Source organism: Carcharhinus amblyrhynchos, chromosome 6 (assembly GCF_965287045.1).
Source record: "Carcharhinus amblyrhynchos chromosome 6, sCarAmb.v2.hapA, whole genome shotgun sequence".
NCBI classification, from domain to species: Eukaryota; Metazoa; Chordata; class Chondrichthyes; order Carcharhiniformes; family Carcharhinidae; genus Carcharhinus; species Carcharhinus amblyrhynchos.
In genome coordinates this window covers 72,578,591-72,605,193 of record NC_137329.1, presented here as the reverse complement: position 1 = coordinate 72,605,193, position 26,603 = coordinate 72,578,591, and the positions used below count along the sequence as shown (strand labels likewise).

General features: G+C 43.1%; 1 protein-coding gene across 8 annotated transcripts in view; it reads left to right on the top strand.

Annotated features, from left to right (window-relative positions):
* tbxas1 (thromboxane A synthase 1 (platelet)) overlaps nucleotides 1-26,603 on the top strand; it is a 222,379-nt gene that overhangs the window by 23,964 nt on the left and 171,812 nt on the right. For all 8 annotated transcript variants that reach the window (XM_080190624.1, XM_080190625.1, XM_080190626.1 and 5 more), the window contains one exon: nucleotides 11,985-12,078. In XM_080190624.1, the coding sequence (XP_080046750.1) occupies nucleotides 11,985-12,078 (94 nt within the window). The remainder of the gene's footprint in view (nucleotides 1-11,984; nucleotides 12,079-26,603) is intronic.

The following is a 26,603-nucleotide window of genomic DNA, read 5'->3' as shown; positions in this document are numbered from 1 at the left end:
TAGGACTGTTGATGAATGGGGAATCAAGACTGCATTCACTATTTTTTTTGTTCATGAGATGTAGATATTGTGACTGAGTCGGCATTTGTTGTCTGTCCTTAATTCCTTTTAAACAGAGTGGTTTACTAGATTATTTCAGAGGGCATTTAAGAGTCAATGACAATGCTGTGTATCTGGAGCCACATGTAGGCCATACCAGATAAGGAAGGCAAATTTCCTTTGCTGAACGACGTTAGTGAATTTTCACCCGGCATGCTGGGATTCGAACCCATGATGCCAGATCATGCTTGTACCCAATACCAATACACAATTGCCTCTGTTTTTGTACTTAGAAGAGTTCTTCACAGATTGCCTTGGCAGAAATTAAAACTATGCTGTTGTGGGGTCTTCATATTTTGCTTTGTAAGTGATCCTTCTGGGGATCTGGGAAAGTATTCAAATCCAACATTGAGCTGACAGGAAGGGCTGTCTTAGTTTATCTTCCTCTTCACCCTCCCTCATGTCCCAGATCTGCAGTGTTAAGCTGTTGAGAACTTGCATGTAGACTGTATGCTGAAGTCATCAGTTACATTGTCAGTGGGCAGTCCAGATTTGTTGCCCAGTAGCCTTTGGCTTGGTTTGTTGTGTTAGCTCAAATACAGAAGGTTCAGTGGACTGCTGCAGAATGAAGACATCAGGACTGCTGCTGGGATACCTAGCATTAAATGGCACAATTTGATGCTTGTGGTCAAGCAACAGCTGGATGATGAGGAAATGGAATCCATTTTGTTACCAATCTCTGGCAGATTTTTTGGTGGCACCTGTCGAGCGATCGGCGAGCAGCCAGTGACACTCTGCATCGTATGGAATCTTGCAATCCCCCCAAAGCCGCGTGTTCATGGACTGTTTCTTTCAGGAAGGAATGAATGAATCATCATTTGAATGGAAATATTCAGTGCTCTCTTCTATGCAACAATGAATGGTAAAACTGCAAGATCCTATAAGTATGTCCAACTTCAGCCTTGAAAGAGCCAGACCCTTAAAAGTTCATTGCCAAAATTACCTTAGCAGTTATTGGCAATGCATTCTTGTTCTGTTTTGAAATTGCATTTGTAACTGCAGCAGGTGGAGGATTTCAGTGATTCACCTTCTTGAAGCACAGATATTGTTCACATGGTTTGATGCTGAGGGTCTGTTGGGGAATTGTTCCCAGAACATGGTCTCCTGCTGAGTGTCCTTCTTTCCTCACTCTTCCAGCAGTTTACCCTGCTTTATGTAACCTCTGTTCATTCATCCTGTCTTGCATCTCATTCTAAGGCTTAGTAATGCACCCATATCTGGGAGGAAATGGTTTGTGCAGAAACCTTAAAATCAACAAAACTCTTTCAGCATTTACCACACTACTCCCTGCAGGCATTTGCAACTTGGAACAACTGTAGAGAGTATCAGATAATTGTCTGATCATAGCAACAGCCAGACAAAATCAATTAGTAACTAACCTGTAAATGGTTGATGCATTTTAATAGTACTGGTGGAAGGACAACTTCCATATAAATTAAAATCAAGAGAGATGGGTGAAGGATGGCTGACCAGTATTGTCCACTTTCCACTTTCATCCAGTGTCAAAATGACCTTGAGAGTCATTTGTTACAGCTAGAAACAACAGATTAATGCAGAAAATCTTCCAGAAAATCTGAAAGAGAAACAGAAACTACTGGTCACTCTCAGCAGGTCAGGCAGCCGCTGTGGAGAGAGAAACTGATTTAATTTTCCAAGTCCTGGGGGGCAGGTTTGATGTTAGGACATAGAGCAATGCCAGAAATGTAACTGTCAGGTCAGTGAGCTGATGAGTTCCAGCAGGTCATCAGTGGCGAAGGCAACTCTCATACCAGCAGCGGACGATGGCTGATTAACATGACTAGGATTTTCGCTGGGCCCATGTGTTTATTGACTTCAGCCCCAGAGCTGCATCCATCAGTGAGCCTTCCCCTTCACAGAGATGGTCTGGCAGCTATAGTCACTCTTAAAGTTAAAACTTCTTCAGAGAAAACCTGAGGATGGGTTGCCATCTTTCCATGGCTGAAGAGCTTGCAACTTTTAGAAACTGCCCTCCATTCTTAATTGTAAGGCAGGACTAGAGGTGGTCTCTGATGGCAAGAGTAGGGTCAGACCTGGAAATCATCCCAAATCACCATCATATCCTCAGAGTGTAACATTTGGCTCCATGTCTGAGGCATGACATTTTAGTTAAAACGCTGATTAAGGGTTAAATATATATTAGTTTTTTTTCAATTTTTGTTCTGAGGCTGGCTGACCTCCCTTATTACCGTACTGGATATGGCATAGAGGCCCTCATGTCAGTGTTGGTGTCAAGCCAGCATTGTGTGTTAATTGACTTCATGATCTGCCTGCAGTGCTTACTTCTAGTTATTTACTCCACCTGCAGCAATTTGGCACCTGATGTGATTTGCCACACAAGTATCTACATGCTGTGGATGCCATTTCAGAACTGTAAGGTCACTTGTAATGCCCTAGAAACTCTCCATTAATTTCTAACAGATTGGAGTTCTCACTTAGTTAGCAAACCAAGTGGTGTCAAATCTGACTATTTCTTCAGAAGACCCATTGCGTTAACATAGACAGCTCGCCTTCATTCTCTTCAGAAGAACTAGACTTACCTTTGTTCTCTGTAATTGTAAGTTAAATTGGATAATTTCCAAATCAGTCTCAGTCCCAGAAAGTAACCAGCAGTCTATTATCCCTCTGCAACAGCAATCTCCTTCTTCCCCTCTCCTCACTACTGTCATTGATGTATCATGTCCCAGACTTGGTGAACAAAATGTGTTCAGGATATGTACCTAAAACAATTAAGTCCAAGAGATAGTCTTTAGAAACTACAAGATAAACTGCCTTTGGAAATGCACATAAATATGTTGATATATTTCCATGATAATGAAGATACACAGGGGATGCAAAGGAAGCACACACTGCACCAGCACCTCTGCCAAAAATATTTCTACATTCTCACTGAAGTCCTGCACATAAACATCTGACAGAAACTAAATGCAAGGTGCAACCAGAGAAAACAAAACCCACCAACTGGAAATGGAGAAATCAAGGAGTGCAAGGAAATTAAACCCCTCGATTTCGCAGCTCCCTTTAAGGTGTCAACCCTCAGCTAGAATATCAATCATGGTATTGTCAATTGTCAAGTTCTAAAGGCTTTTCACCTGTTCCAAATTGGAAAGAAATAAGTGCCCTTCTTTGCAAGCCTCTAAACAGTAACTGTTTAATATGAGACTTCAGCGATCTGGCTTTGGTTGGTCTGATTAACAGATCTGGTTGTACTTTATGTAGAAAGCTGGTGATTGTGCATTTTGCGACTGCTTTGAGATAAAATGGAACATAACATCTGGTGCAATAGAGGCATTTGCATGAATGCACACAGGAAGATGGGGCTCCAGGCTGCATGCATGGCTATTGAGGTCGGTAACTCTGATTTAAAATATCAAAAGATAATAGCAAAGAGAGTGGATAACTAAAAATAGCGGCAATTGCCACGGGAACTAAGATAATACTCAGGAAGAGCAGTCATTCAGGAAGTAACTTAGTATTTTCGATTCTGATCAGTCCTAATCATACTATTTATAAACATCTGCTTCATACAGTCTAGTGAAGTCTATTTGTCCATATGTTTGTTCCATTTAACTTCTGTGAGAGAACAGGACAAATTAAAATGGACAAAATGCATAAATGATGGAGGGTGCTCTGACCAAGGTGCTTAAATAGATATGAAGGATTTGATATCTACATACAGATACAGAGCAAACAAAATGTTTTTTTCCTGGTAAGGAAATCAGGAACAGGATACTATAAAATTAGTTTTTGGCCAGTCAGGAGTGAAATTAGGAAGCATGTTTGCATGCAAATAATAGTAGAAATCCAGAACTCTGTCTCCTGGATTATGAGGATCAGTTGGAGCTTTTAGGATTGAGATTGAGAGATTTTTAAGATCAAGGAATAAGGGTCAAATATAGATAAATTGGAATTAAGGCACTGATCAACCATAATTTCATTGATTGTTGGAGGAGGCTCAAGAGAAAGAATGGCTTACATCTGTTCTATTCCTAATGGCTGTTGAGGAACAACTTGGAGGACTCTAGTTCCCCACCAGACCTCCCCTGAAGATGCTTACTCTGTTTTTGCACATGTTTATTCTACATCCAGTCTTCATGTGCCCACATAGTGGGTATCGACAAGTTACAGAGATGATCACAGGGAGTTATGCCAATTGGCTAACCAGCAGCTGGATGAGTGTGCATGTTGTAGTCCAGGACCACTGGATGTTGATTGGACGTGTCCTGCCTTCTCCCCCAGCTAACTCAACACAATGGTAGGCATTGAATCTAAGACTTAAATACTGCATGCGGTGGCATTCTCCAATTTACAGATTAAAGAACTGCAGTGATGGTTCAGATTACACTTTCTTCATAGAGAGCAAAAGGAGTATCATAATGAAGGCAGTGTTAAATGAATTTAACACCTCTTTTTTAAACTTGGTTTTCTAGCAGGACTAAGGAAAGAAACGTTTCTTTGAAGGAAGCATATCATCAGCCCTGAAAACATCCCAAATGCTGTCTGACTTTCATCCACACAACACACAACTTGTTGAGAAATATGGAAAAGCCTGAAGTCTGGCTTCGCCTCTGTGAGCAGGTGCTGGTTTCCAAGGGACAAACGTGGACAAAAATTACGACAACAAATAAAAATGCAAGAGTTGACATTTTAGAATTCTTTATGATGGAAGCATGTTGAAAGACAGGTGATTTGGAATTGAAATATCGATTCCAAATCACACTGTTTAACTACATAATGCTGACAGGTTATCAGATGTCCTCAATTACTGCTTGTGAGAAAAATGTGCTCAAATTTTGAGTTCAAATGATGAGCTTGAACATGTGGGGGAGGGGAACAAAAAGCCCTGCAATCAGTTCTTGAATACATATTTGATTAACTTTAAAAAAACAACATCTGGAATAGCAACTAGCTCCAATCAGTGACCGAATATTCTGCTCCTCGTGCCATCTGTTCATAGCATTACTCTGACCCCTGAACCACTATAACTTGTGCAATGCTGTAGCCTGGAGAACCCTGCACTACCTTTATCTGGCAGAACATATTTCTCACTGCAACTTTAGGTGTGTGTAGAATCAAGTATGTCTTAAATAAATTAAAGTGACTGGTGTTTTACCCTCTCCTCATGCTGTTACTGATCGTAATTTAGTATCAGGTCAGTGAAGTATTTCTCTTTTGCTGTACCCAGTATAATAACAGTGGTTCTGTTACTGGACAAGTAATCCAGAGGCTTGAACTAAGATTTGAACCCAGAGACATAGGTTAAATCCCACCATGATAGCTGGGGAATTTAAACCAGGTTGCTTTAATTGTGGAATTTTAAAAAATCAGTAATTGTGATAAAGAAATTACTGGATTGTCCTCAAAATCCATCTTATTCACTAATGTTCATAAGGAAATTTGCCGTTCTTCCCTGTGATTCCAGATTCACTTGCAATGCGGGTGACATTTGTCTGCCCCCTGAAATGTCTTGCGAGCCGCTCCGTTGTATTAAGCTTCTATAAAAGGCTAAAGTGGGTAAGACTGGACTGACCACCAAACATTGGCCTTGGCAGCAAACATGACTAAAGCACACCCTGCCCAGTCAAGCTTGCAAAGTGCCCCTCACTAACATCTGTTGAATTGTGTCAAAATTGATAGAGCTGACCCACAGAGCAATCAAGCAACAGCCTGACATAGTCATACTGATGGAATCACAGCTTACAATGTCCCAGACACCACCATCAACAGCCCTGGGTATGCTCTGTCTCTCTGGCAGGACAGACCCACCAGAGGTAGCAGCATAATGGTTGGTGTACAGTTTAGAGGGGATGGCCCTGAGAGTCCTCAACATTGATTCCAGACCTCATGAGGCCTCATGGCATCAGGTCAAATATGGACAAGGAAACCTCCTGCAAACTTCACTCAGCTGCTGAATCAGCACTTCTCCACATTGAACATTACTTGGAAGTTTTTTTTGCCAGCAACTCCTTCCACGGCAGCACAGGGGACGTCTGCGACATCTCCTAGTCTGCCTCTGTGTATCAGGGAGGTTACAGATGCCCTGTATGCAAGTGTATAAACTTGAACAAATACAGCTGTCTTTGGGGAAGAGTGACTGTTGGATCGGTGGCTCCTCTGAGACAAGAAGTACCACTCAAAAGATGGCTGATGCCACCAGTGGGGGAGACCATAAACATCAGTGGAGACTCGATACAATTCAGCTCACGCTTCAACTTGCATGCTGGCTGAGCAGGCCATCGGACTGCTGAAGATCTGGTTCCAGTGCCTGGACCAGTCAGGGGTGCTCTACAATATAGCCTGCAGAGGGTCTCCCGCATTATTGTGGTGTACTGTGCGCTCCACAACTTGGCATCCTTCCCCCACCGCCCAGCCATGGATGACAGGTAAAACAAAGAATGTGGTGCCAGCATCACCAATCAATGTCTTCACAAGCAGGGGGCTGAAGCCATTAACCGGACTCTGCAGAAGAATGATCGTGACTTGATGCAAGGACAGAGTGATGCTACAGCTTCGAGGGAGCTGTAGACCAATTGAAGGAACTATCCATTACAAGGGAGGAAGTGTTAGGGCTTTTAGGTAGCATTAAAACTGATAAATCTCCGGGGCCTGATGGCATTTATCCTAGGCTGCTTAGGGAGGCGAGAGGTGAAATTGCTGGGCCTCTGATGCAAATTTTTGTCTCTTCTTTGGACACAGGTGAGGTCCCAGAGGACTGGAGGATAGCGAACGTGGTACCGTTATTTAAAAAGGGTAGGAGGGATAACCCTGGTAACTATAGGCCGGTGAATTTGACGTCAGTGGTAGGCAAGTTGATGGAGAGGATTCTTAGGGATAGGATGTATGAGCACTTAGAGTGTTGCAATCTGATAAGGGATACACAGCATGGCTTTGTAAAGGAGAAGTCTTGCCTTACAAATCTGGTAGAATTTTTTGAGGAGGTGACAAAAACAGTTGACGAAGGACGAGCTGTTGATGTCGTCTATATGGATTTCAGTAAGGCATTTGACAAAGTCCCTCATGGTAGGTTGGTTGAAAAGATTAAGGCTCATGGAATACAAGGCCAGGTATCTAGATGGATTGATAACTGGCTTGGTAAGAGGAGACAGAGAGTAGTAGTGGAAGGGTCCTTTTCTAGCTGGAGGTTTGTCACTAGTGGTGTGCCGCAGGGCTCAGTACTGGGACCTCTCTTTTTGTAATATACATAAATGACTTGGAAGAGGGAGTAAGTGGTGTGATCAGCAAATTTGCAGTTGACACTAAGATGGCTGGATTGGCAGACAGTGAGGAGCAGTGTCTGGCAATACAACGGGATATAGATAGGCTGGTATATTGGGCAGATACATGGCAAATGGAGTTTAACTCTGATAAATGTGAGGTGATGCATTTTGGCCGAAATAATGTAGGGGGGAGTTATATGATAAAGGGTAGACCTATAAAGAGTATAGAAACGCAGAGGGACCTGGGGGTGCAAGTGCACAAGTCTTTGAAGGTGGCAGTACAAGTGGAGAAGGTTGTGAAGAAAGCTTATGGTATGTTAGCCTTTATAGGAAGGGGTATAGAGTATAAGAGCTGGAGTCTAATGTTGCAGTTGTATAGAACGTTGGTTAGGCCGCATTTGGAGTACTGCGTCCGATTCTGGTCACCTTACTACTGGAAGGACGTGGAGACCCTGGAGAGAGTGCAGAGGAGGTTTACCAAGATGCTGCCTGGTATGGAAGGACTGGGTTATGAGGAAAGATTGAACAAATTGGGGCTGTTTTCCCTTGAAAGAAGGCGACTGAGGGGAGATCTAATAGAGGTATATAAGATTATGAAGGGTATAGATAAACAGTGGTAAGCTTTTTCCTACGTTAGAAACGCACATTATGAGGGGCCATGGGCTTAGGGTGAGGGGGACGAGATATAACATGGATATTAGAGAGAGGTTTTTCACACAGAGGGTAGTGGGGGTATGGAATGCTCTGCCAAACGAGGTGGTGGAGGCAGGCACGCTGGAGTTGTTTAAGAGTTACTTAGACAGGCACATGAGTGGGTTGGAGATGGAGGGATATAGGAGACTGCTTTAAATAAGGTTCAGGAGCCTTGGGACGTCCCTGGTAACGTATAAGGATGTGGATGATACTAACGTTTTTCTCTTTTAATTCACAGGTGCTTCGGTCTGCATTGTTGTCCAACGAGGGGCATACACGCGATGGGTTGTACGAGGGCTGCTCTTGGTTGTTTCAAGAGTAGCCTAGTACTTCATGTCGTTAGTGTGCGCTTAAACTGGACCAGATGCTGGGCAACACGACAGCTCAGTGTTTGCTGTGCAGACACATGGATTTGGGCCAGTGTCTGTGGGAGTTTGCGCATTCTCCCCGTGCTTCCGTGGGTTTTCTCCGGGTGCTCCAGTTTCCTCCCACGCCCCAAAGATGTGCTATTAGGCTGATTAGTGTAATAAATTGTCCCTAAATTAGTCTTCCCTCAATGTGGAATGCCATAAGCATAGATAAGGGTTATGGGTGGAGGGGGCACTCGTAATGTTAAAATGGTGGCGCGGGCTCGTTGGGCCGAAGGGCCTGTTTCCCGGGCTGTTTTGTTCTTTGTTCCTCTCATCCTCATATGTCTGACTCCTGCCTAACAGAGAGCTGAATGTGCCCTGCCAATGAGTGAGCACATAGTGGCCTTTATAAACTGTTTAAGATGAGCATTAGGTACTGCAGGCCCCTTTTGGGGAAGTTGGTCAGCTTTTCAGTTTCAGCTTTTACGCAAGGTGGAAAGGCTGTCAGCATTTTGACAGCCCCATGGCCTTTGGCGCACAGCTGCAATGTTGCACTTTTGAAATGCTTTAACCTTGATAAGGGGGCAGGGGAGTGCACATGGCAGGGATATCGCTTCATTGAATGGGAATATGGGAAGAATTTCCAGGGGTGGAGGTTACCCTCAGCTTACACTCCTTCAAAGCTGCTTGTGTCTGGAGGGTCCCTGGAGGCACAAAAGGGTAATCTGGGCTGCATGGCTACTTTCCCTTGCAAGAAAAGGGAGACTGCATTGCAGGGGATAAAGGAGGCAATATTGATTACTCACTTGAGGAATGACAGCGATTCTCGTATTTGCAATCATTTTCATTAATGAGGCATAACTTTGTCAGAAATCATGCCAGTGGCATTGATGAGAATCACTCAATTCTGTGAGCTGGAACTGGCACAAATTCTCCTAAGATTGTGCCCAATATATTTGAATTGTTTTAATGTGATGTGCTTGAATGGTTTTATTGTTAGTGTTGAAGTTGTGGCAATGGGAACTTACTTCTGCTTGCAATCCCTCACATTTGGTCAGGTGACTGCGTCTGAATATGCAGCTGAGACCAGGGAGTGAGAATCTCAAACTGCAAAAGCCTGGATGGATTGCCATCCAGCGTGGCGGCCTCAATTGCATTCTTGATTAAAATTGCTCCATGCCGACTTGTCTCCTGTTTAGGAATTCAGAGCATCTTGTTACCTGCCACGTGTAAGCACAAACCTCTGGATGCTATCCAGGCCCTCGTGTAGAAAAGCATAGCTAACTTTGTTATTAGAGATGTCGTAGAGTAGATTTGATTAACCCTACCCTTGATCTTACAATGGGACGGTTATTAATGGAACAGCTGAAGATGGATGGGCCAGGATCACTTCTCTGAGAAACTTTTGCAGTGATGTCTGGGGCCATGATGAATTGGCTGTGATAACCTCCTCTTTCAGGTGACATTCTGTCTTGGGGGCCATGGCTTGAATTGGATTGATCCATGATTATGCTTGGTTTGCAGTAGTTGGGCATTATCTTCTGGAGCATGGCTGACCAAGAAACTCTCCCACCTTTACTGCCTGCCATAAGGCATATCGGAAGGATTTATAGGTTGATAATCAAACTGTTTGGTCACTTTATGAACCCATCTTCTGTGGCCACCAAGTCTTGAAGTGGACTTGAACTCGGAACCTCTGGCCCAGAGGTAGGAATATGGTCTCCTTGGCCTCAGCTGCATAGCTGGGTATGGTCATCTGAGCAGACTGAAGGGGAAAACTTCACCAGCCAATAATGTCAAGTCACTGTTGAGGCCAGACTGAGCAAATGTGAGGGATTTTGAGCAGAACCCGAACTGAGCATCGATGAGGTGGTTATTGATTAAATTGGTGCCATTGGATGGCAGTGTTAATGATTCCTCTCATTTCACTGATGAAATAAGAAGATTCATAAGTGAGTCATGGGCTGAGTTAGATTTTTCTCTTTTTTATTGTGAATAATAATCAGGCCTGCTACACAAATTTTCAACAGCGCAGCTTGAAATTGTTAGGGCCTGTAGCCATTACTACATCTAGTGTTTCCAGCCGTTTCTTAACGTCATGTAGAATGAAACATGTTGACAGAACATTAACAATGGCAGGGACCGGGGAGATTGTTCACCTTACCATTTTTGACTAAGGCATCAACTGAAATGCAAGTTTCCCTCTTAGAGATATAAAACATTGCTTTAATCTCTGCACTAAGCAAGCACATGCAATCCAAAAGAGAAAGCGCTGGGAAATCTCAGCAGGTCTGGCAGCATCTGTAAGGAGAGAAAAGAGCTGACGTTTCGAGTCCAGATGACCCCTTGTCAAAGCTTTGACAGATGCTATCAGACCTGCTGAGATTTTCCAGCGTTTTTTCTTTTGGTTTCAGATTCCAGCATTTGCAGTAATTTGCTTTATTTAAGCTCATGCAATTATTTAATGACTTATTCTCAGGACATCCCAGTGCACACTACTTTTGTTGTTATTTGGGCAAACATGAAAGCCAACTGATGCGTCTCGCCCAGGAATAGACGTGCTTATGTTTTTGACTGGGACTAATGGCTCTATGCTTCCAGGCTACTGAATGGGAACACCTGTTCTTCGAACACATGTGATACTTGCTGATCATTACACATCTTGGGTGAGCAGGGTATAGCATGGAGTAGGACCACCCACTCCTGTAGCATGTTTGATTGATCAGACTTCCTATTTATAGATTTGCTTTCTGTTCTGTTGTCCTCGACAGTGGCTTTGACACTGCTGGCTGGTGAAGTTTTCCCTTCCATTTCACCAACTAACTGCAGTTGCTTTCTAAGCTGCTGAGTTCGAACTGCTGTTTGTAATAATTTTATATGTATTAATTTTACATAATTTTATATTATAATTTTTTTCTTGCATTGATTCATTCTTAAGTCAGGGTAAAGCTTAAAGTCTTTTTATCTTGTAGACCAACCACATGTGAGGATAAAACATCTGTCATGTAGTGTACTATATTTGGAATGCTCTGATTGCAATGCGCCATTACCAATCCCTCTTAACTATTCCCATAATTGCCTGATACAATACATAGAATTTATAGCACAGAAACAGGCCAATGGCCCAACTGGCCTGTGCTGGTGTTTATGCACCACATGGCCATCATCTTCCAACTCTTTGAGCAGACAGTATCTTCTGCATCATCCTGTTATGTATAGCAAATGAGCTGATATGGATCTTCTTAGCTTTTTTCGGTAACCACAGGCTGCTTTGCCATAATCCTCAAATGTTTGAATAAGCTTATTCCATCTTCAGGTTTTTTTAAAATTCAGTTCATTTGGGAGCTTAATTATGTTCTTATTGGATTTATTCTTAAGAAATAGCATAACACTATTCATTAGCATTGTCCTATAACCAGACTTGGATATAATGTCCCTCCCCAAAACCCTTATTGACACCTTGTGTCTGAAGTAAAACCCTATTTGGTTGATGTAATGGAAGACACCTGTGGAACTGTTGTACAGCTGGAATTGTTTTGGAGATGAGGGGTGAAAGTTTGCCAGAATGATTGTGATACTTCATTTAATGTTATGCTGTTTCTGACAGGTACTCAGTGTCACCATTCTCACAGTTGGAAAGGATTGGAATCAAGCACCCAAAGCCATCTCCTTTCGTAGGCAACATCTTTCTCTTCCGAAAGGTAAGATTGTATCCAAAGAGAAGGTTTATACAAAGGAACATTTGTGGTTGGGGAGGGAAGGGGAGGGATGTTAATGAATGAAATTGGACCATGGGAAGTACACAAGATAATAAACAGAATCGAAAAGGTAAATCTGGTGCACTACAAGTTAAATCACAATTGCAGGACAAAATATGAACACGATGAAGGCTGCAATTGATAAAGGGCAGTTTCAGGAAACACTTTATGCAGTAAATTTGCAGACAAAGTAAAGGGACAAGACTCAAGTGAGTCAACTGAAGGATGGTTGCAAGACAGAAATGAGACACAATAAGTCAAAAGCAGTAATTAGGTCAGGCTAATCTTTGTTTTATAAGACTATAGGAAGAAAGTGAGACTTACAGAAGTACGAGTTCCATATTTTGATGACCTGTGGAAAAATTATTTGGAGAAAGAAACATTGCAGGAAGTCTTAATATTACTAGAGTGAGGACCTAAAAAAGAGTGAGAGCATGTCGTATAGATATTTCTGGCTTAGATTGAATTTTGAAGTTGGATTACTCATGCTGCTGGACCACTAAGATATGACAGCTGATCCACAGTATTCCCTAGGTTAAGAGAGAGCAGAAACACTCATTTGGCATTACTGGAAGTTGAGATTTTAAGATGCTCATTTCCAGATGACCGTTAATTTCACTGCATGTTTTCCCGAGAGACTCCTCACAGTGAATCAGTGTGTTTTTCAGCCAGCCCTTTTTAATTTGTTGCTGAGGCAACAGGCAATTGTTCTCCAAAGGAACCTAATCAATAATCTCATATGACTGACTTCCAGAACAGCTTACCCCATGTTAACTGCATATTTGCCAAGTCAGATGTAGCTTGTCTGCATTCACCGAGCAAGTGAGTTGCCACAGGACTCCCAAAATCTGAGGAGAAATATCACTTTGATTTAGTTCTGAGATCAAGACATTTCTGAATTCCCCCGAGCATCTTACGTTTATTTATTGCTTTTCCTGGTTAAGAATCCGTTGTAGATAATGTAGCCAAGGACTCTCAGTTCCTACATACTCCTCAATCGCTCTTATTTTAAGAGATAGGGGAAGTACATCACATTAAAAGCATTCTGTCGTTTTAGGGAAGAATGCAGGAAATGTTGTTTGACTATTTCAGTAGCTTTCTGAGCTTCAGGGAGACAAGGCTTCTTTTCCTGCAGGTTACATAAAGATGTTAGTGGTGAAAAATGTTATGGGTTGTCTCCTTTGGAAGTGATTCCAGATAAGTCTAGACTTGGATTCAAAGTTAAGAGATATTGTTGCAGCTGTTGACTGTGCTCTCTGTATACCCTGCCAACCGTGCACTGTTGAAGGCTGCCAGGGTTGTGTGGAGTGGTGGTGTCATGCCAGGATGCCTTGGGGAGGTGATGATGCTGTGGTATTATCATTAGATTAGTAATCCAGAGACCCAGGGTAACGCTATGTGTCTAAGGACCCAGGCTCAAATCCTACCATGGCAGGTGGTGGAATTTAAACTCAATAAAACATCTGGAATTAAAAATCTGATGACCATGAAACCATTATCACGAGGAAGGAAACTCGCCACCCTTACCTGGTCTGGCCTACATGTGACACCAGTCAGTGTGGTTGACTCTTAAATGGTCTAGCAAGCCACCCAGTTGTATTCAGTTGTTATGAAGATAACGCAAAGAAGTGAAACCGAATTGATCACATGGCATTGACCTAGGCATCGGAACGCCATTCCTTCTCTGTCATTGGGTCAAGATGCTGGAATATCCATCCAAACAGCACTGTGGGTGTACCTACACCTCAGGGACTGCAGTGGTTCAAGAATGCAGCTCACCATCACCGTCTGATGAGCAATAAAGCTAGTGATGCCCGCATCCTGGAAAATGAATTTTTTAAAAATGAGGCATTATTTCAGTTGAATTTTGTGCCGTTCAGGAAGTTGGGGAGAAGGGTGGTTAGAGGGAAAATCGGACCTCAGGGACAGAGGAGGGGAACTGTGCTTAGAGTCCGAGGGAATGGGGGAGATCCTGAATGAATACTTTGCATCAGTATTCACGAAGGAGAGGGGCTTGATGTCTGGTACTGTCTTGGAGGGAGCTGTAGGCCAGTTGAAGGAACAATCCATTACGAGGGAGGAAGTGTTAGGGCTTTTAGGTAGCATTAAAACTGATAAATCTCCGGGGCCTGATGGTATTTATCCTAGGCTGCTTAGGGAGGCGAGAGATGAAATTGCTGGGCCTCTGACACAAATCTTTGTCTCTTCGTTGGACACAGGTGAGGTCCCAGAGGACTGGAGGATAGCAAACGTGGTACCGTTGTTTATAAAGGGTAGGAGGGATAACCCTGGTAACTATAGGCCGGTGAATTTGACGTCAGTGGTAGGCAAGTTGATGGAGAGGATTCTTAGGGATAGGATGTATGAGCATTTAGAACATTGCGATCTGATTAGGGATACACAGCATGGCTTTGTGAAGGGGAAGTCTTGCCTTACAAATCTGGTAGAATTTTTTGAGGAGGTGACAGAAACGGTCGACAAAGGACGAGCCGTTGATGTCGTCTATATGGATTTCAGTAAGGCGTTTGAAGAGGGAGTAAGTGGTGTGATCAGCAAATTTGCAGATGACACTAAGATGGCTGGGTTGGCGGACAGTGAGGAGCTGTGTCAGGCAATACAACGGGATATAGATAGGTTGATATATTGGGCAGATAAATGGCAAATGGAGTTTAACCCTGATAAATGTGAGGTCATGCACTTTGGCCGAAATAATGTAGGGGGTAGTTATATGATAAAGGGTAGACCTATAAAGAGTATAGAAATGCAGAGGGACCTGGGGGTGCAAGTGCACAAGTCTTTGAAGGTGGCAGTACAAGTGGAGAAGGTTGTGAAGAAAGCTTATGGTATGTTAGCCTTTATAGGAAGGGGTATAGAGTATAAGAGCTGGAGTCTAATGTTGCAGTTGTATAGAACGTTGGTTAGGCTGCATTTGGAGTATTGCGTCCAGTTCTGGTCGCCTTACTACCGGAAAGACGTGGAGACCCTGGAGAGAGTGCAGAGGAGGTTTACCAGGATGCTGCTTGGTATGGAAGGACTGGGTTATGAGGAAAGATTGAACAAATTGGGGCTGTTTTCCCTTGAAAGACGGTGACTGAGGGGAGATCTAATAGAGGTATATAAGATTATGAAGGGTATAGATAGAGTAAACAGTGGTAAACTTTTTCCTACGTTGGAAACGCACATGGTGAGGGGCGGGGGGAGGTATAATTTGGATGTTAGAGGTAGGTTTTTCACACAAAGAGTAGTGGGGGTATGGAATGCTCTGCCAAGCAAGGTGGTGGAGACAGGCACGCTGGAGTTGTTTAAGAGTTACTTAAACAGGCACATGAGTGGGATGGAGATGGAGGGATATAGGAGACTGTTTTAAATAAGGTTCAGGAGCCTTGGGATGTCCCTAGGAATCAGTTGATTCCTATGGACCTTCCAACATATTTTCTGGCTCACTTGTTTCACTTGGGGATTCCCTAGAATGTGTGTATAAGAATGTGGATGATACTGATGTTTTTCTCTTTTAATCCACAGGTTTTTAGTCCGCCTTGTTGTCCAACAAGGGGCATACATGCGATGGGTCATACGAGGGCTGCTCTTGGTTGTTCCGAGAATAGCCTAGTACTTCACGTCGTTAGTGTACGCTTAAACTGGACCAGATGCTGGGCAACACGACAGCTCAGTGACTATCACTGTTTGCTGTGCAGATACATGGATTTGGGCCAGTGTCTGCGGGAGTTTGCGCATTCTCCCCATGCTTGCATGGGTTTTCTCCGGGTGCTCTGGTTTCCTCCCACACCCCAAAGATGTGCTATTAGGCTGACTGGTGTAACTAAGTGTCCCTAAATTAGTCTTCCCTCAATGTGGAATGCCATAATTATAGACAAGGGTCATGGGTGGAGAGGGGACTCGATGTTAAAATGGCAGTGCGGGCTTATTGGGCCGAAGGGCCTGTTTCCTGGGCTGTGTTGTCCTTTGTTCAATGCCAGGAGAAAAAAGGAAAAACAAAATTATTGGCCTGATATTTACTGCCTAGTGAAAGTGGAAAGCAGGGACTGAATACCACAATACTGCTTGTGTTGTGATCACTGCTGCATTTACCAGGCATTACTGCTGGGCACCTGGGGCCACCTCTCGGAGTCAGCAACCCCAATTGGCAAGGTGGTCTGGTGACACTAAACTTCCACAGTGCACAATTTGGCTGTCCTTGACTCTAGAAATTTGATTTGGAACTTCAGTAGACATTTCTTCTCTTGGAACTAATTCTGCACAATTCTCACTCAGTGTAGTAGCAGAGACACCATCATCAGACAATTCAGATTCAAGTAAATAGTAGGAGTAGCATTCACAATACTAGGGACTAAAGAAGTTGGTACTTTTGGTGATGACTCTTGAGAAATAATTTCAAAATGATAACAATTGGTTTGAACCGTGTAAGAAATTGGAGCTATTTTCATTAAAATTATGGTTGGTACTCATTCCTCATTTGTGGCATAATCACATGATGACACTTGTGGTGGGGGAATTCTCAAGGTCCGCTAGCTCTTAGCGAGCATTGCAGTGGGCCAAAAAATCCAATTAATGTTGAAATGGCTTCCTGAACACCTCGATAGCAGGCTAGGATGCCGATTCAGTAGCTGCTTGAGATGCTCCTGCTCCTCCAGACAGAAGTCACACGGCGTGAATTGGTATAGGTCCTGAATAGCAGGAGTCTGGCAAACTGAGCACTGAGGGGGAGCAAAAGGCTAAGACATCATTTGAAGTTAAACACTGGAGTATACAGGGGTATTGCAAAGCACCTGTGGGTAGCAATGTCTGTGCTGGTCACTCGGGGATGACCTCAGGGGTCCTCCCACCCCCTTCTGGGACATGGGTGTAGGTTGGCTGTAGGTCCTCGTGCTGTGGAGGGTATGTGCAGAGAAATCACTAAAATGTGACTCTCAGATAGCTGACCTTTCATTGTGTAGCTTGGTGTCGGTTGCATGTCTCACTTGTGATGTCTCCTTCCTTGATAATGATGTCATGCCCATCTGTGAGTCTGCGTTACTTTCAAAAGAATCCCTGGGCACACCGGGCTTGCCCATGTTCAGTCAATGACTCTGACACACCGCCAGGAATTATTCCTGCTCACTTGGGTCATCAGATGCATTTGATATCTTGCCCTTTCAAGACTGGTCGTGGCCCATGTATAGTGTCTCTCAGTTACAGGTGCAGACCTGGTTGAGGAGTGGACTCAAAAGGAGAATTAAGTGAACAAGCACATCAACTAGTATCAGCTGATTATGTCATGTGGGCTGATTAGCAGAACAGAGGAATTCCTTGCTGAGCTCCACCGAGGTATGAGGTGCTGAATAACAGTCCATAACTCCTAAGCAGTGGCTTCACTCCCCCAGCACACAAGTTCCTGACACAGCCCATACAGGAATGCGCCAGGATCCCGCCATGAAGCACCCTCTACTCTGCTCCCAGTGAAACGCAGGAGAAGCTCAGTGGACTCCATCATGGGCACCTTGCTGCTGTGGACATGGGCTCTTCATATGGGTGGGAGTGTTAGTGATATCTACAGGTTCCAGTACGAAGGAACAGTTGCCACGTTACCGAGCGGAAGAGGGTTATCAAGTAAGGTGAGAGTGCTGGAAGGCCCTGGATTCCTTGGGGGAGGGGTGCATATCAGCCAAGCACGTGGGAAAAATTGCTTGCTCCTTGTGTGGCCACACTGCAGTTTGGAGTTTCATGACACCCAGTGAAGATGAGGATCACCTGACCTAGAGGCCTAGGGGTCTGAGGGAGCAGGCTGATTGGTTAGCTGCAATGGAGAGGATTTGATGGTCTTCAAACAAGATAAGACTCAGGGATTAGGGAGGACTCGAGGGCAACAGGATGTTCAGCGACGCTGATTGTTTCTTTCTCTCTATCTATCTATCTATCTACTGTCTGTCTCTCTCTCTCACCCTCTCCTTCTCTATCCTCCCCACAGAGTAAAAATGAATTTTGCTGTGCATCAATGCCAACTAACCTTCATGGTATTGAGTGCTGCGACAGCAGATAAGCATTGGCAAAAAGTGCTAGGGCCATTTCATGCCTGATCCAGCCCCATGGGAACCGGACCCTGAACATTAGGGGGCTGCCCGAGGCCCAGGTGCTGGCCTCCCATCAGGCAGTGGAGGAGGAATGAAGACCCTCTTCTGTAGGCCATAGCTGTGCAGGAGGCCCTGGTCATTCAGTGAACTATTGGACAATATGTGCTGCTGAACATTGCACCTTAATAGGGAGATGGTGCAGCACCTGTGCCAGGTTTTGGCTCACCTGGCACCTAGAGGAGGAGGAGGACTTCTGGTCCCTGTGGCCATGAAGGTCATGGCTGCCTTGAATTTTTCTGCATCTCAATCATTCCATGGCTTGTCCTAGGACTGGAGCAGAATTTCTCAAACCGCTGTGCATAGGCATATGTGTGAAGTGACAGATGCCCTAAATGCCTAGGCAGCTGATTATATCACCTACCAGTAGGACCAACATTTCTGGGCTGCAGGATTGCATGAGAAGTATTTCTATAAGATGCTAAAAAGGTATTCACCTGACGTGATAGAGAACATTGCTCTTTTGAAGCATTAAAAGAATATTTCAAGGATTGTACAAATCTTTTAGCTAATCATTTGGTTGATGGATGATATGGTGTGGATTTTATATGCTGAATAACATTTACTTTGAGTTAATCCTCAAACTCTTGTGAAATAAACTGTGAACCATTATCACAAACAATCTGTTCCAGTTTACCAAACCTTGCACAAGTTTTGGCAAGTTTTTAAATGGTTTGTTTAGATGTTGTAGATCTCATAATTTCTGGCCACTTTGGAGTGTACATCAGTTATGAATAAGAACATGTAACTGCTAAACAGACCGGCAACACCTACATGTAATTGTTGCCTTGGCATTTTAGGCCAATCCCAAAGATTTAAAGGAGAAAAAAGTGGAGTATTTTTTCTTCATGCACAGGATTGACACTATTCCACTTTTTTTCAATCTGAGCATCCAGATCCGACCACCAAAAATAATCACATGCTAATTCTGTCTTCTGGCTTGTTCCAGAACACCTTTCATGTACTTGTTCAAGAACTCTTTCATGTAGACTAGGAGGAATGTTCACTCTGATTACCCACCTTAGACATTCAACTTCATCTTTCTTGACACATGGTTTCAAATCAGAATGTGGATGATGCATTCCAGCTCTAGTTCTTTTCAATACCATGTCCATCGCCTTCCCATCATTTCTGGTATGTCTCTGAGCTGTTGATGAAAAATAAAGATTCTTAGTAAAACTAGTTGGTAGTACTCAGTGTAAAGTATTGTCAATCAGGGTGCCATGCTAATGTTTTTGTCAATATATCTCTTTCTCTCTCCCAGTTTTTTTGCTTTCTATAATGTGTTAATTTTAAATTATGCTAAATAAAAGAAATTCAGTGTACCAGTGCTGTCTTTGTCTATTCTGAGGAATGAATGGATTTTACAGGTAAGCATGATAATGCATCAGCATTAGTGTGGCACTCTGATAGTACTTTATATTGTAAGAATATGCAGATAAGATCAGTGACTATCTTTGCAATCAACTAACGATGATATGCCTTTATATGGCCTAAAAACAGTAGTTAAGGGTCGATAATTAGTCAATAATGTGAAATGACGACCATATAAATAATGATGAAACCTTTGTATACCAAAAATTATACCCAGTGCTTCTTTTTCCAGCTGAGCATAGTTAGATTCAGCACCAGTCAGAGTACGTGAAGCAAAAGCTATTGATCTTTCTTCTCTCGAAGGCCTAATGTGTGAAACTACTGTCCCTACTCCATAAAGTGAAGCATTGCATGAAAATTTACTGTTCTCTTAATGGTCTCCATTGGCCCTTTCAGAACCAGTGATATGGCCACAGAGGAATCCGAAAAGCTAATAACTCGAACGTGCCTGTAAGAATGCTCCAAATTTCATACAATGACACCAATTGGAACATCGTGCTTAATTTCCTGACATTTAAGATTCCAGAGTTCCGATTTCCTGCCTGCCTTTTAATGATTTTTACAACAGATGTTTGTATTCCTGCTTCTTTGCTATCAGCTCATTGCTGGTACGTTCAAGAGGTAAACATTACTGAGTTGTGATGGTTATAGAAAGTATTGGTTTTGGTTTATAAACCAATGCGTTTGCTTTAAGCAATGGGTAATAACTGTTCAGAGCACAGAATTTATTTTCCTTTCTGTGATGGCTCATAGGAACAGGAGGATGCTGTGCAACCGCTCAAGCCTGTTTCACCATTCATTTAAATCATACCTGACCTGTCCATTTACTGGCCTTCACTCCATTTCTCTTAATACCCTTGCCTAACAAAAATGCTCAGTTGTTAATTGCTTTGTGTAGCTTAGTCATATGGACCAGAGAGTTCCAGGTTTGATCACTTTTTTGCCACACTGAATTAGCTGATTTCAGTCAGCATCACAAGATTGATGTCATAGTTTCTGAACTAGAGGGCTGATGGGGATAGGGGACTGGTTGGTGGGTAATGTTGTGGTGAAATGAGACTGGGCTGCCCTCTTATGAGGCTGAATTGTTTTATTGGTCCATTCTGATCGCTCAAAGTGATTGGTCAGGCTGCTACTCAATAGACCCATCCTCAACAAGACTCTCGGGGATGAAAAATAGAAACATTGGCCACAGTTTTTACAAGATGGAAGGCGAGGTGCGGTGTGTGAGAGGCAAGATGACGATGTGAACTTGCTATTGGGCAGCCCCCAAATGAACAAAACCAAAAGACTGGATGCTGGAAATCAGGAATCAGAAAAAAAGAACAGGTCTGCAGCATCAGTGGAGACAGAAGCAGAGTTAACGTATCCAGTCCATAAGAAGAGTCATACAGACTCAAAGTATTAACTCTTTTTCTCTCTCTCTCCACAAATGCTGTTAGATCTGTTGAGTTTTTCCAGTATTTTCTATTTTTTTAATCTCCTATAAATAAAACTTGTTCAGTCCCAACTTGGCTAATTGACGGAGGTCTCACTCCAACAGACATTACGGGACCCCCCCCCCACTGTGGGGCAGCCAGGGAGTTCCCCCCCCCCTTGTGGGAAACCAGGGAGTTCCTCTAGACAGACATTGTGGATCTCCCCAGTGCAAGATTTTAATTTTCAAGAACTTAACCCTTTAGCTCACCCTTTCTTGTCTATCATGTGTTGGTGATTGCTGGTTAAAATGCAGACCGGTGTCTGAAAAGGAAGGAGAAGGGAAAGTGTAACTCTGTTTACTGCAGGTAGCCTAAACCTCTGCTTGTGAGCAACACTATAGAAACACTTGAATATTGTTGAGAAGAGAGACATAGAGTTGAAGCTTTTCAACTTGCATTCATCAGGACAAATGAAAGAATGCCAAATTTCAAAAATTACAATAATTTTTAGACTACAGAAGAAAAAGGTGCTGATTTGGTTGTTGACTCTGACTGAGGCTTTGTCATGGAAAAAACAATGGGGAATTACAGACTCCTCAAGCTTCAGGGCAATTTGAAAAAAGGAGCAAGACTAGAATATATCTCTGTTTGTAGAGAACTGGTCTCTGCATGATCACACAGTGGTTAGCACTGCTGCCTCACAGCACCAGGGATTCGGGTTCGATTTCCGGCTTGGTCACTGTCTGTGTGGAGTTGCACATTCTCCCCATGCCTGTGTGAGTTTCCTCCCACAGTGCGAAAGACGTGCTAGTTAGGTGCATTGGCATGCTACATTCTCACTCAGTGTATCCGAGCAGGTGTCAGAGTGTGGCAACTAGGGGATTCTCACAGTAACTTCATTGCAGTGACTAATAAATAAGTAAACTTTTAAAACTGTTTATTACAAACAACTGGAAGAACCATGCTGTTTGCTTTGCTTTGCCAATCTTTGGGATGTACAGCTGACACAGCTGGCATTGCACCGGCACTGAAATTCATACATGACGTTGTTCAATTCTATGTAAGCAGAATGTCTTTTTGGACTGACAGCAGTATGCTGTTAGTGGAAAATACCACTCGTTTAGCACTGCTTAGTAGCAGAGTCAAATGGATTGTTTACCCTGTTATTCAAACCTTTGAGCTATTTTGCTTTCTCAGGGCTATTTGAGATAGGCCAGGCGCTTTGCAGGTCCAGAAGTGACGGTTTTGGCCCATGTGAGTTTGTGCAAGCTTTGGCAACATGTCACTCTTTTTAGTAATATAGAAGCTAAATTATTATGTCATTTTGCAGCCTCAGCAGCTGGTCCATTCCTACTGATGGTTGGTTTGATTTTTGTGTGCAATTGGTAGTTTAGGCTCGCCTTGCGTCTCAATGAAAAGATCACTTTCCTGACGCCTTTTGAGCCAGACAGCATTCTCTTTGTTTAGCTCCCACTGCCTAGCCTATTTATAGCACTTCAAGCTCCCCCCACCCCCACCTCACCCCTCTCTGTGTGCAAAATCCCAAGAAAACAGAGCATGGATGTGTGGAGTCATTGTCCACAGATGCAATAGGCCCAAGCATTTTTTGCTGCTCGATAAATGATGAGGTGGATTAAATCATTTGTGGCAGTTTTTATTGTGTAACAGGTGACATTGCAGCTCCCCCCCCAGCTCTCCTGCCATCCCCTCCCCTTAATGAAGTACGTGGCACTCATTCGCTTTGTACAAATGAGTGTTCTGTGCTGGAATATGAAGCCATTATCACTGTGATACATTACCCAGAACAGTCTTAAGTGGTTTAGCAACCAGGCCTCTGTCGCTTCTGCACAACAAAACACCTGCTGTCGAGCCTTCACAATAAATCACGATAAAAGGAGCTCGAGAGACATTTTGTGAACAGTGTTGCTTATGAAGACTGAATTTCAGTTGATCAGATCCTCTAGGGGCATTAGTTTCAAAATAATATTTCAATTTCTAAGATTCTTTTGTCTCTTTAATAATGTGAAGGGATTTGATAAGGTAGACATAGAAAAGGTGTTTTCACTTGTAGTATGGAAGGGTCCAGAACTCTAAATGTAGTCATTAATAAATTCAGTTGTTGATTCAAGAAAATGTCTTTACTGGGCAAGTGGTTAGAATGTTAGCTTGCAATCAAATAGAGTGACTGAGGCATTAGTATTGATGCATTTAAAGACAAACAAAAAGATACAGGAGGTTATGCTGATGGGGTTAGATGATGAGGGCTGGAAGGAGGTTTGTGTGGGGAATGAATGACAACATAAACTGGTTGATTCTGTTTTGAAAGTTCTGTGTGATTCTCTGATCTGCGCAGTGCGGGAAATGCATGTACAGTAGCTCATTCATATGTCAGAGGACAAGAACAAATAAAAACCCACATGGCTCATTTATCAATGCAACCTTGGAAAACCACCGCAGTTTGGTTGTGCAAAAAAAAAGCATCATGCTAAATCCCACATTAAAAATAATCATCAGTTTTCCTTCACCTTCAGGCGGCATTAAACAGTTAGCCCCAGTTGTGGCTTGGCATCCAAAAATAAAAACAGCGGAGGCGATCATCTGACTCTATGCTGGTCAACAAGGCACCCGTACAGGAGTTAATTCCTGACATCTCGTATACCAAGACAGCAATGCTCTGTTTACCAGTCCGTGAATTGGGCTTTGGAAATTGTTTTTGTTTGGTGGGCATTTTGAGGAGGTCTGGACGAAAGCCTGATCACAGGATCATTTCCAGTATTTTGTTGGCACTGTGTTAACACTCATGGCTGGTTGTCTGGCAGTGTGCACTAAAGTAACTTTTTCATGTCCACAAGGTCTGCTTCCCAGCTTTCTTGCCCTCCTTGCCTGGAAGGCAGTGACTCTTGCTTGGGTTGCAGCTTCAAGAGCTGCTGTTTGGCCACTGCTACCTTGGTCAATGGGCTGTTCTTTGCATGCGTTCTCTGGGCTGTTTGACTGCAGAGAGCATTACAGCTCGGCTCAGTCTTGGTCCTGATCGACGTTCACTTATCCACTGTTTCCGGCAAAAAAAAACTATCTATGTTCCTTGGTTCCGTAACCCTTAATTCCCTGAGCTAACAAAACTCCATCAATCTCAGTTTTAAAATTTTCAACTAAGCCCCATGCTCAGCAGCCTTTCTGTGCAGAGATTTCCACCACTTTCTTGTGGCTGGATTCGATGTTGAGGTCGTGCTCCCTTGTTCTGGACTCCATCAGAGGAAACTGGTTGCTGCCATGCCAGCCAATTAGTGACACTCTTGTCCCTGAATCACGAAGTTCTGGGTTCGAGTTCCACTCCAGGGCTTGAGTACGAAAATCAAAGTTGACATGCTTTAAGTTGACACGTTAAACCAAGACCCATCTGGCTGCATGGGTTGATGCACAAGATCACATGGCACTATTTCAAAGAAGAGCAGGGAAATTATTTCTGGTGTCCTAGCCAATCTGCTTCACAAGAAATAGTCTATCAGCTCGTTATCTCATTGCTGTTTGTGGGAGTTGTGTGCATATTAGTTGCTGCATTTCCTACATTATGACAGTGCCTACATTTCAAATAGTGCTTCATTGGCTGTAAAGTGCTTTGAGATGCCTTGTGATTGTGAAAAAAGCTATATTATAACAAGTCTACCTTTTTATTCCGTCAAATCTCCTGACTATTTTAAACATCTTGATTAGATTACACACAAGGGTGTACAAGTCCAGTTTACAGCCTGTAACTTTTAGGACTGGGATATTCTGTAGTAAAATTACTGTATGCTAATCCTGCTGGTAATGGAAGCACATTTTAATGAGTTGTCTTTCAACGGCCTATTCTGGAAAAGGTGATGCACAACACACGACTGAGCTGTACACAACATAACAGCTTGCATCCAGCCACCAGTGTTTGTTTGAGTAGCTGGTGCCTTCTGGAAGAATAGTTGGGATTTTAGTCCTGGCTGGGGGAAAAGAATATCAGACCGGACTGTAGGAGGCAAGCATGGGGATATCAGATGAGGACAGGATTGGGTTTGGCTGTAATGCCCTCTGTAGCTGAATATGTGGTGGTTAATAGTCCTTCAGAAGAAGTACCAAACAAGATTCAGGAGAAAAAGCCTCAATAGAATCACAAGCAAAAAAAATTTGCATGTATGAAAAAGTAATGCGGGAGACAGTGACTGATGATGATTTTAGACTTTATTCAGTGAGATTGGCAATTTATGCTCAGTGATTGGTCAATTCGCTTTCCCGTTATCTTGTTCCATTTTTCTCTGAACCTAAAATCAGACTCATTAGAATTGAGTGGCCCATCACCTTCAGAAAGCTGACATGTCCAGATTTGGCTACGATGGATAGTACTTCAGCAACACAGGGAACACGAATAGGCCATTCAGCTGCTTGAGCCTGTTTTGCCATTCAGTTAGATCATGGCTGGTCCGTACCTCGACCTCATACTCTGATTTATTTTAGGGAAGACATGGAGCAATCTTGAAAGCTCCACTGACTTAAAATCCATTGTCTTTTGGAGGAGGGAGTTCCAAATGCCTGTTCCCCTTTGTGTGAAGTGCTTCCTGATTTCCCTCCATAAGTTAGGCTCTAAGTGATAAGTGTATGGTCCTTCATTTCTGGATTCTGCCCGCTCCTCTCCTAATTCTCTATATCCAGTCCATCGAGTTCTTTTAACACATTGAACACTTCAATCAGATCACCCCTCAATCTTCTAAACTCTCAATATAATTCAGGTTTTTGCATCTTTTCCTCGTTCTTTAACCCTTTAAATCCCTGTGACATTTTGATGAATCACAGCAAACTCTTTATAACATTTAAGTATTAATGTGCCCCAGAATGTTACAACCAGGTGCTTTCTGTGGTCAGTTCAATGTTTCAACCCAACCTCACTACATATTCTTAATACAGAATAAAAGCAAATTAGTGCGGATTTTGGGATCTGAAACAAAAACAGGAAATGTTCGGAAATCTTAGCAGGTCTGAAAGCGTCTGTGGCAAAAGAATAGAGCCAACGTTTCAAATCCGAATGACTCTTCGTCAGAGCTGTCAGTCATTTAAAAATAAACTCCTTTTGTGGGTAAGTAATACAGAACAGTCATATCCAGCATCATATAAACCTGACAGACAGGGAAAGACCAGGTAGTCCATGAAGCTAGATCCCATAGTCATGTTGGTGAGAGCATCAAGATTAAACACTTACTTTCTCTACCAGTGGAACTTAATGAAGGATACTGACAACTGTTATATAGAGGGTGGAGGTCATTGGAGAAATTTAAGTTATGAGATGATGAGGGACTCAGAGGCCAGGAAGTCTGTGTAGGTGGGACTAAACAATCATTCTGATGGAAAAGAAAATGAGGGTCGAAAGTCAGCTGAATTGAACAGGACAGATGTGTTTCTCTGAGTCTGGTCAAGCCTGAACAAATGGCCAGGTGGACTGATGCAATATGTGGCAAGGGAGTGGAGTTTCCAGGTGACCAAAGATGGTGGTTTTGCTCCTTCTAACGTCCAGTTGTGTATGCAGAGCAAG